At 40.8% G+C, this 12,055-nt stretch overlaps 1 protein-coding gene across 1 annotated transcript in view; it reads right to left on the reverse strand.

Moving 5' to 3' along the window:
• LOC132835936 (CUB and sushi domain-containing protein 1-like) overlaps window positions 1-12,055 on the reverse strand; it is a 2,426,762-nt gene that overhangs the window by 389,395 nt on the left and 2,025,312 nt on the right. Inside the window, exon 33 of the mRNA XM_060855058.1 lies at window positions 8,692-8,805. Coding sequence (XP_060711041.1) covers window positions 8,692-8,805 — 114 coding nt within the window. The remainder of the gene's footprint in view (window positions 1-8,691; window positions 8,806-12,055) is intronic.

Consider the following 12,055-nt stretch of genomic DNA (forward strand, 5'->3'; position numbering starts at 1 on the left):
AATCACTGTGCAGCCAACACCTACAAACCAATAATCACAGCGTCAGTCTGCACCTACAAATCAATAATCACTGTATCAACCTGCACCTACAAATCAATAATCACTGTGTCATCCTTCTCCTTCAGACCTATAATTACTGAGCAGACTGCATCTACAAATCAATAATCACTAAAAAAATCACTGTGCAGCATTCAACTACAAATCAATAATCACGGTGCAGCCTACATCTGCAAATCAATAATCACTGTGACAGCCTGCACCTACCAATCAATAATCACTGAGTCAGCCTGCACCTCCAAATCAATAATCACTGTGTCAGCCTGAACCTACAAATCAATAATCACCGTGCAACCTGCACCTGAAGCCAATAATCACTGTGCAGCCTGCATGTACAAATCAATAATCATTGTGCAGCCTGTACCGACAAATCAATCATCACTGTGCATCCTGCATCTGCAACTCAATAATCATTGTATCAGCCTGCACCGACAAATCAAGAATCACTGTGTCAGCCAGCACCTACAAATCAATAATCACTGTGTCAGCCTGCCCCTACAAATACATAATTACTGTGCAGACTGCATCTACAAATCAATAATCACTATATCAGCCTTCACCGACAAATCAATAATCACTGCGCAGCCTATACCTACAAATCTATAAACACTGTGCAGCCAACACCTGCAAATCAATAATGACATTGCAGCATGCACCTACAAATCGATAATCACTGTGCAGCCAGTACCTACAAATCAATAATCACTGCGTCAGCCTACCCCTAAAAATCCATAATTACTGTGCACACTGCATCTACCAATCAATAATCACTGTGCAGCCTGCACCTAAAAATTCATAATCACTGTGCAGGCTACACCTACAAATGCATAATTACTGTGTCAGCCTGCGCCTACAAATGCATAATTCTGTGTTAGCCTGCACCTACAAATCAATAATCACTGTGTCAGCTAGCACTTCAAATCAATGATCACTGTATCAGCCTGCATCTACAAATACATAATTACTGTACCTTCACCAACAAATCAATAATCACTGTGCTGCCTGCACCTGCAAATCAATAATCACAGTGAAGCCTGCACTAAGAAACAATAATCACTGTGCAGCATTCAACTACAAATCAATAATCACTGCGCAGCCTATACCTACAAATCTATAAACACTGTGCAGCCAACACCTGCAAATCAATAATGACATTCAGCATGCACCTACAAATCAATAATCACTGTGCATCTACACCTGAAAATCAATAATCACTGTGCAGTCTACGCCTACAAATCAATAATCACTACGTCAGCCTGCACCGACAAATCAATCATCACTGTGCAGTCTGCACCTACAAATCAATAATCACTGTATCAGCCTACACCTGCAAATCAATAATCCCAGTGCCGCCTGCACCTACAAATCAATAATCACTGTGCAACCCGCAACTGCAAATCAATAATCACTGTGTCAGCCTACACCTACAAATCAATAATCACTTTGCAGCCTACACCTGCAAATCAATAATCCCAGTGCCGCCTGCACCTACAAATCAATAATCACTGTGCAACCCGCAACTGCAAATCAATAATCACTGTGTCAGCCTACACCTACAAATCAATAAACACTTTGCAGCCTGCACCTACAAATCAATAATCACTGCTTAGCCTGCACCTGCAAAACAATAATCACTGTATCAGCCTGCACCTACAAATCAATAATCACTGTGTCAGCCTGTACCTACAAATCAATAATCACCGTGCAGCCTGAAACTGCAAACCAATAATCAATGTGCAGCGTGCGGCTACAAATAAATAATCACTGTGCAGCCTGCACCTGCAAAACAATAATCACTGTTGCGCCTGCACCTACAAATCAATAATCACTGTTGCGCCTGCACCTACAAATCAATAATCACTGTATCAGCCTGCACCTACAAATCGATAATCAATGTGCCACCTGCACCTACAAATCAATAATCACTATGCAGCCCGCACCTCCAAATCAAAAATCACTGTATCAGACTGCACCTACAAATCGATAATCACTGTGCCGCCTGCACCTACAAATCAATAATCACGGTCCAGCCTGCACCAACAAATCAATAATCACTGTATCAACCTGCACCTACAAATCAATATTAACTATGTCAGCCTGCACCTACAAATCGATAATCACTGTGCAGCCAGCACCTACAAATCAATAATCACTGTGTCAGCCTACCCCTAAAAATCCATAATTACTTTGCACACTGCATCTACAAATCAATAATCACTGTGTCAGCCTGCCCCAACAAATCCATAATTACTGAGCAGACTACAACTACCAATCAATAATCACTGTGCAGCCTGCACCTACAAATCAATAATCACTGTGCAGCCTGCATCTACCAATCAATTATCACTGTGCAGCCTGCACCTGCAAATCAATAATCACTGTGTCAGCGTGCACATACATATCAATAATCACTGTGCACACTGCAACTACAAACCAAAAATCACTGCGTCTGCCTGCACCTGCAAATCAATAATCACTGTGCAGCCGACACCTACAAACCAATAATCACTGTGTCAGCCTGCATCTACCAATCAATAATCACTGTATCAACCTGCACCTACAAATCAATTTTCAATGTGTCATCCTTCCCCTTCAAACCTATAATTACTGAGCAGACTGCATCTACAAATCAATAATCACTAAAAAAACAATAATCACTGTGCAGCATTCAACTACAAATCAATAATCACTGTGCAGCCTACATCTGCAAATCAATATCACTGTGTCAGCCTGCAACTGCAAATCAATAAACACTGTGCAGGCTATTCCTACAAATCAATAATCACATTGCAGCCTGCACCTACAAATCAATAATCACTGCGGTGCCTGCACCTACAAATCAAGAATCAATGTGCAGCCTGAACCTGCAAACCAATAATCAATGTGCAGCGAGCGCCTACAAATAAATAATCACTGTGCAGCCTGCACCTAAAAATCAATAATCACAGTGCAGCCTGCACCTGCAAATCAATAATCACTATGTAGCCTGCACCTACCAATCAATAATCACTGTGTCAGCGTGCACATACATATCAATAATCACTGTGCACACTGCAACTACAAATCAAAAATCACTGCGTCTGCCTGCACCTGCAAATCAATAATCACTGTGCAGACTGCACCTACAAATCAATAATCACTATGTAGCCTGCACCTACCAATCAATAATCACTGTGTCAGCGTGCACATACATATCAATAATCACTGTGCACACTGCAACTACAAATCAAAAATCACTGCGTCTGCCTGCACCTACAAATCAATAATCACTGTGCAGCCTGCACCTACAAACCAATAATCACAGCATCAGCCTGCACCTACAAATCAATAATCACTGTATCAACCTGCACCTACAAATCAATTTTCAATGTGTCATCCTTCCCCTTCAAACCTATAATTACTGAGCAGACTGCATCTACAAATCAATAATCACTAAAAAAAATAATCACTGTGTAGCATTCAACTACAAATCAATAATCACTGTGCAGCATACATCTGCAAATCAATAATCACTGTGACAGCCTGCAACTGCAAATCAATAATCACTGTGCAGCCTATTCCTATAAATCAATAATCATATAGCAGCCTGCACAAGCAAATCAATAATCAATGTGCATACTGCACCTACAAATCAATAATCATTGCGGTGCCTGCACCTACAAATCAAGAATCACTGTGCAGCCTGAACCTGCAAATCAATAATCACTGTGTCATCCTGCACCTACAAATCAATAATCACTGCGCAGCCTGCACCTACAAATCAATAATCACTGTGCAGCCTTCACCTGCAAAACAGCAATCACTGTGTCAGCCAGCACCTACAAATCAATTATCACTGTATAAGCCTGCACATACAAATCAGTTATCACTGTCTCAGCCTGCACCTACAAATCGATAATCACTGTATCAGTCTGCACCTACAAATCAATAATCACTGTGCCGTCTGCACCCACAAATCGATAATCACTGTGCAGCCTGCACCTAAAAATTCATAATCACTGTGCAGGCTACACCTACAAATGCATAATTACTGTGTCAGCCTGCACCTACAAATGCATAATTACTGTGTTAGCCTGCAACTACAAATCAATAATCACTGTGTCAGCTAGCACCTTCAAATCAATGATCACTGTATCAGCCTGCATCTACAAATCAATAATCACTGTGCAGCCTGCATCTACAAATCAAAAATCACTGTGCAGCCTGCACCATCAAATCAATAATCAATGTGCAGCCTGCACCTACAAATCAATAATCACTATGTCAGCCTGTACCTACAAATCAATAATCACTGTGACGCCTGCACCAACAAATCAATAATCACTGTGTCAGCCTGCACCCAAAAATCAATAATCAATGTGCAGCCAGCACCATCAAATCAATAATCAATGTGCAGCCTGCACCTACAAATCAATAATCACTGTGTCAGCCTGTACCTACAAATCAATAATCACTGCGTAGTCTGCACCTACAAATCAATAATCACTGTGCAGCCTGAAACTGCAAACCAATAATCAATGTGCAGCGTGTGCCTACAAATAAATAATCACTGTGCAGCCTGCACCTACAAATCAATAATCACTGTATCAGCCTGCACCTACAAAACAATAATCACTGAGTCAGCCTGCACCTACAAATCAATAATCACTATGTCAGACTGCATCTACAAATCAATAATCACTGTGCAGCCTACACCTACAAATCAAGAATCACTGTGCAGCCTACACCTGCAAATCAATAATCACTGTGCAGCCTGCATCTACCAATCAATTATCACTGTGCAGCCTGCACCAGCAAATCAATAATCACTATGTAGCCTGCACCTACCAATCAATAATCACTGTGTCTGCGTGCACATACATATCAATAATCACTGTGCACACTGCAACTACAAACCAAAAATCACTGTGTCTGCCTGCACCTGCAAATCAATAATCACTGTGCAGACTGCACCTACAAATCAATAATCACTGGGCAGCCCACACCAACCAATCCATAATCACTGTGCAGCCGACACCTACAAACCAATAATCACAGCGTCAGCCTGCACCTACAAATCAATAATCACTGTATCAACCTGCACCTACAAATCAATTATCAATGTGTCATCTTTCCCCTTCAAACCTATAATTACTGAGCAGACTGTATCTACAAATCAATAATCACTAAAAAAACAATAATCACTGTGCAGCAATCAACTACAAATCAATAATCACTGTGTCAGCCTACACCTACAAATCAATAATCACTTTACAGCCTGCACCTACAAATCAATAATCACTGCATAGCCTGAACCTGCAAATCGATAATCAATGTGCAGACTGCACCTACAAATCAATAATCACTGCGTCAGGCTGCCCCTACAAATCCATAATTACTGAGCAGACTGCATCTACCAACTAATAATCACTGTGCAGCCTGCTCCTACAAATCAATAATCACTGTGCAGCCTGCTCCTACAAATCAATAATCACTGTGCAGCCTGCAACTACAAACCAAAAATCACTGCGTCTGCCTGCACCTGCAAATCAATAATCACTCTTCAGCCTGCACCTACAAATCAAGAATCACTGTGCAGCCTACATCTGCAAATCAATAATCAGTGTTCAGCCTGCACCTACAAATCAATCATCACTGTGCAGCCTACACCTACAAATCAAGAATCACTGTGCAGCCTACACCTGCAAATCAATAATCAGTGTTCAGCCTGCACCTACAAATCAATAATCACTGTGTCAGTCCACACCTACAAATCAATACTCACTGTGCAGCCTGCACCTGCAAATCAATAATCACTGTGCAGCCTGCACATATCAATCAATAATCACTATGCAGCCTGTACCTACAAATCTGTAATCACTATGTCAGCGTGCCCCTACAAATCCATAATTACTGTGCACACTGCACCTACAAATCAATAATCACTGTGCAGCCTATTCCTACAAATCAAGAATCAGTGTGCCGCCTGCACCTACAAATCAATAATCACTGTGCAGCCTGCACCTACAAATCAATAATCACTGTATCAGCCTGCACCTACAAATCAATAATCACGGTGCAGCCTGCACCAACAAATCAATAATCACTGTGCAGCCTACAACTGAAAATCAATAATCAGTGTTCAGCCTGCACCTACAAATCGATAATCACTGTGCAGCCAGCACCTACAAATCAATAATCATTGCGTCAGCCTGCCGCTAAAAATCCATAATTACAATGCAGACTGCATCTACAAACCAAAAATCACTGCATCAGCCTGCACCTACAAATCAATAATCATTGTGTCAGCCTGTACCTACAAATCAATAATCAATGTGCAGCCTGCACCTGCAAATCAATAATCACTGCGTCGTCTGCACCTACAAATCAATAATCACTGTGCAGCCTGAAACTGCAAACCAATAATCAATGTGCAGCGTGCGCTTACAAATAAATAATCACTGCGCAGTCTGCACCTGCAAAACAATAATCACTGTGCAGCCTACACCTACAAATCAATAATCTCAGCATCAGCCTGCACCTTCAAATCAATAATCACTGTATCAACCTGCATCTACAAATCAATTATCACTGTATCATCCTTCCCCTTCAAACCTATAATTACTGTGCGGACTGCATCTACAAATCAATAATCACTAGAAAACAATAATCACTGTGCAGCATTCAACTACAAATCAATAATCACTGTGCAGCCTACATCTGCAAATCAATAATCACATTGCAGCCTGCTCCTACAAATCAATAATCACTGTGACAGCCTGCAACTGCAAATCAATAATCACTGTGTCAGCCTGCAACTATAAATCCATAATTACTGTGCAAACTGCTCCTACAAATCAATAATCACTGAGTCAGCCTGCACCTACAAATCAATAATCACTGTGCAGCCTGCACCTACAAATCAACAATCACTATGTAGCCTGCACCTACCAATCAATAATCACTGTGTCAGCGTGCACATACATATCAATAATCACTGTGCACACTGCAACTACAAACCAAAAATCACTGCGTCTGCCTGCACCTGCAAATCAATAATCACTCTGCAGCCTGTACCTACAAATCAATAATCACTGTGCAGCCGACACCTACAAACCAATAATCACAGCGTCAGCCTGCACCTACAAATCAATTATCACTGTATCAACCTGCACCTGCAAATCAATAATCACTCTGCAGCCTGTACCTACAAATCAATAATCACTGTATCAACCTGCACCTACAAATCAATAATCACAGCGTCAGCCTGCACCTACAAATCAATAATCACTGTATCAACCTGCACCTACAAATCAATTATCAATATGTCATCCTTCCCCTTCAAACCTATAATTACTGAGCAGACTGCATCTACAAATCAATAATCACTAAAAAAAATCACTGTGCAGGATTCAACTACAAATCAATAATCACTGTGCAGCCTGCAACTGCAAATCAATAATCACTGTGCAGCCTATTCCTACAAATCAATAATCACTGTGTCAGACTGCATCTACCAATCAATTATCACTATGCAGCCTGCACCTACAAATCAACAATCACTATGTAGCCTGCACCTACCAATCAATAATCACTGTGTCAGCGTGCACATACATATCAATAATCACTGTGCACACTGCGACTACAAACCAACATCACTGCGTCTGCCTGCACTTGCAAATCAATAATCACTGTGCAGACTGCACCTACAAATCAATAATCACTGTGTCAGCCTGCACCTCCAAATCAACAATCACTGTGCAACCTGCACCTGAAATCAATAATCACTGAGCAGCCGGCGCCTGTAACTCAATAAACACTGTGCAGCCTGTACCGACAAATCAATCATCACTGTGCATCCTGCATCTGCAACTCAATAATCAATGTGCAGCCTGCACCTACAAATCAATAATCAGAGTGAAGCCTGCACTAAAAAACAATAATCACTGTGCAGCATTCAACTATAAATCAATAATCACTGTGCAGCCTGCACCTATAAATCAAGAATCACTGTGTCAGCCAGCACCTACAAATCAAGAATCACTGTGTCAGCCAGCACCTACAAATCTATAAACACTGTGCAGCCAACTCCTGCAAATCAATAATCACATTGCAGCATGCACCTACAAATCAATAATCACTGTGCATCTACACCTGCAAATCAATAATCACTGTGTCAGCCTGCACCTACAATTCAATAATCACTGCATCAGCCTACACCTGCAAATCAATAATCCCAGTGCGGCCTGCACCTTCAAATCAATAATCACTGTGAAGGCTGCACCTACAAATCAATTATCACTGTATCAGCCTGCACCGACAAATCAGTAATCACTGTGTCAGCCTACACCTACAAATCGATAATCACTGTGCCGGCTGCACCTACAAATCAATAATCACGGTGCAGCCTGCACCTACAAATCCAGAATCACACTGTCAGCCTGCACCTTCAAATCAATAATCATTTTGCAGCCTCCACCGACAAATCAATAATCACTGTGCAGCCTACACCTACTATCAATAATCAGTGTGCAGCTTGTAAGTGCAAATCAATTATCACGGTGCCCACTTGCACCTGCAATGAGAAACCATGGTGCCAGCTTGCATCTGGTTATGACATAACCGTGAACTTATTTGAGAATGTTATAATGTTACCGGAGTGTGATCCTGAAAGTGAACCAAGAAGCCTGGCTTGCTGGCTATGTCCATCAAATAGTTCCACGACATCATTGAGTGCCGTCTGGAAATGTGCAAACTGTCCAAAAACCACTGGGAGAATAAAAAAAAGATAGATAGGAGCAGTTAACAACATTAGCAGAAATAAAATAAATTGTTGAGCCATTGTATACTTCAACATGTTATTTCCTCACATACTGGGTCCTATTTTAGCAATCTATAGATTTTTACAATCTTACATTAATCCAAGGTTGACTCTTGCAGCTCATTTGACGGCCAACAATTGTAGTTCCAACAATGACCATTCATAAAGTTAATGTACAGTATTTATCATCCCTGTAGTATATTTTGTATTCTACAACACTAACAAGTTAAAGTCCGGCTTCAGCTCTGCACTGCGGGAGTCTTTGTTTGATAACAGCGGCTTAGATTTTCCTTTGCTGAATTCTTTCTTAAGAATGGTGTACCAAAAATTTATAAAGAGCATGCAAGATTTTACAACAGGTGTGGAAATACAACACATTTGCTTTTCATACAAAGTGGCAGACCCTGAATTTGTTTTTGTTAGATAATAGTCTGTCTTTTGTATAATTTATTCCATGCGAGATTAACATATCCTTCCTACTCTACAAAAAGTAAATGTTAATAATCTGGTTTACATTTTTGTTTGCATGCTTCACTGGTACTTGACGTGGATCTAAAACTATTAGGAAAGAAGTGAAAAGTGAATGTGTTTCTGTTGTCGGTGAATGCAGAGAACATCGTACATTCGCATGCATTTTTTTATACTTGCACACATAGAATCGTTTGTCACAAACACTGCAGACTTGAAAAACATACATCTCCTTGGCAAGTTATTAATTCAACTGGATTTGATTTAAATCTCTTAAAGTATTTACCATTAGTAACAGAATTTTCAAATGGAAGTCAGGAAAAAAAATACTTTCCGAGTAGAAATATGGAGACAGAGCCTTCATGAATGAAGTTTGATAAGTATATGTAAATGGCCAAAGGTCACACTTATGCTTAGTCTGTCCAGTTGAATAGCACTTCAGCAGTCAATGCACCAGGTTCAAGCCTGGTGAATGTTTAGCAAGAGTTGCAGTTCGTAATTACTGTTCAGTGCCCACTGGCGTATGGCTATGAGCTTATACATCAGGTGAGTATAAGATGGGATTTGTTTGTAATATCTTTATTGGTAAATAGGCTGCAGAGTCTTTGGCAAGACTTATCTGAAATTACCACCTGAGACTGGTCACAAAGTGGAACCAGAGCACAGAAGAAAACTTTAGCAAGAAAGCAATTCATTTAAAACAAGGAATTAGAGAAGGGAGAAGAATTGTTAAATAAATAGCATTAAAATGGCCAATGGGTTTATGACACAAGACCAAAGTAGCTATATTGTCACAAAAAAAATCTAATATTTTATAAACTTCTGTAAAGAACAAATCAACATGAAACCATTTAGTATAATATTTACCGATTTAAATGAATGGGTTCCACAGAATTCATTATCCCTTTCGCTAACAACTAATTTTCTATCCTGACACTTGTCTCGAAGAATGTTTAATACATACAAGATGGGACATTTTTCACTGTCAAACAAATTTCCAATATTGCATGTTGCATGTCACAAACTCAATATAGTTTCAGGTCCAAATCATAAATGTAATCTATTTTCAAGTGCTGCATAGTTACAAGTCCTATAACCCTTCAGGTCCCAGTTTTAAAAAGTACAATACTGGTTTGTTTCACGTAATTTAAAATTGCTTAACTTGAGTCATCCATTAATTCCAATTGGAATTGCACAGAAGACACTAATTAAAAATATGCAGGAAGTTTGTTACCTAATTAAAATTGCTGGTTTATTTGAAGTTGAATTCAAATTCCCTCTCGAAACGAATCTTGATTTGGTGACAACAACTGACTGATTCAAACTTGATCCTGTCGAACTAACCCACAACAGTTAACCTGGACATGTCATGCTGTAAAAGACAAGGTTCCCCATGGGAGATTGGTTAGCAAGGTTACATCTCATGGGATACAGGGAGAACAAGCCATTTGGATACAGAACTGGCTCAAAGGTAGAAGACAGAGGGTGGTGGTGGAGGGTTGTTTTTCAGACTGGAGGCCTGTGACCAGTGGAGTGCCACAAGGATCGGTGCTGGGTCCTCTACTTTTTCTTATTTACATAAATGATTTGGATGTGAGCATAAGAGGTACAGTTAGTAAGTTTGCAGATGAGACCAAAATTGGAGGTGTTGTGGACAGCGAAGAGGGTTACCTCTTGACCAGATGGGCCAATTGGCTGAGAAGTGGCAGATGGAGTTTAACTCAGATAAATGCAAGGTGCTGCATTTTGGGAAAGTAAATCTTAGCAGGACTTATACACTATTAAGTCGTTTCCAGATTTGCGCTGCCATTCTCTATCTGTCTCTGTGGAACTGCAAAGCTGCTTTTCCTCTTTCTCTCTCTCTCTCTTTCTGTCTCTCTCTCTCTCTGGATGGTCTCTGTTCTCCCTCCTATCGGAAAGATGTTATGAAACTTGAAAGGGTTCAGAAAAGATTTACAAGGATGTTGCCAGGATTGGTGGATTTGAGCTATAGGGAGAGGCTGAACAGGCTGGGGCTGTTTTCCCTAAAGCATTGGAGGCTGAGGGATGACCTTATAGAGGTTTACAAAATCATGAGGGCAATGGATAGGGTAAATAGGCAAAGTCTTTTCCCTGGGGCTGGGGAGTCCTGAACTAGAGAGCATAGGTTGAGGGTGAGAGGGGAAAGATATAAAAGAGACCTACAGGTCAACTTTTTCACACAGAGGATGGCACGAGAGAATGAGCTGCCAGAGGAAGTGGTGGAGGCTGGTACAATTGCAACATTTAAGAGGCATTTGGATGGGTATATGAATAGGAAGGGTTTGGAGGGATATGGTAGGTGGGACTAGATTGGGTTGGGATATCTGATCGGCATGGACGGGTTGGACTGAAGGGTCTATTTCCATGTTGTACATCTCTATGACTCTAAATGAACCTGCTAAGGAATTTGGAAATTAACCTTCTCACACACTCTGAATTTTCTGCATCAAGCACTGCCAACCAAGCCTCGGGTATAGGGACGGAATTAAAATAACATGGGAAGTAACTCGGAGAAATATTATCTCACTAAATAACCAGAACAATAAGCCCTAGAAGTAGCAATAGGCCATGCAGCCCCCACCCCCCGCCCCCACTCCCTGCGCCCCCCCCCCACACCCCCCAGTCTGCTTCACCACTGAATGAGATCATGACTGACTGGATAATCCTCAACTCCACTTTCCTGCCTTTACCCAGTAACCCATAATGCTT

This window comes from Hemiscyllium ocellatum, chromosome 3 (genome assembly GCF_020745735.1).
Source record: "Hemiscyllium ocellatum isolate sHemOce1 chromosome 3, sHemOce1.pat.X.cur, whole genome shotgun sequence".
Lineage (NCBI taxonomy): Eukaryota > Metazoa > Chordata > Chondrichthyes > Orectolobiformes > Hemiscylliidae > Hemiscyllium > Hemiscyllium ocellatum.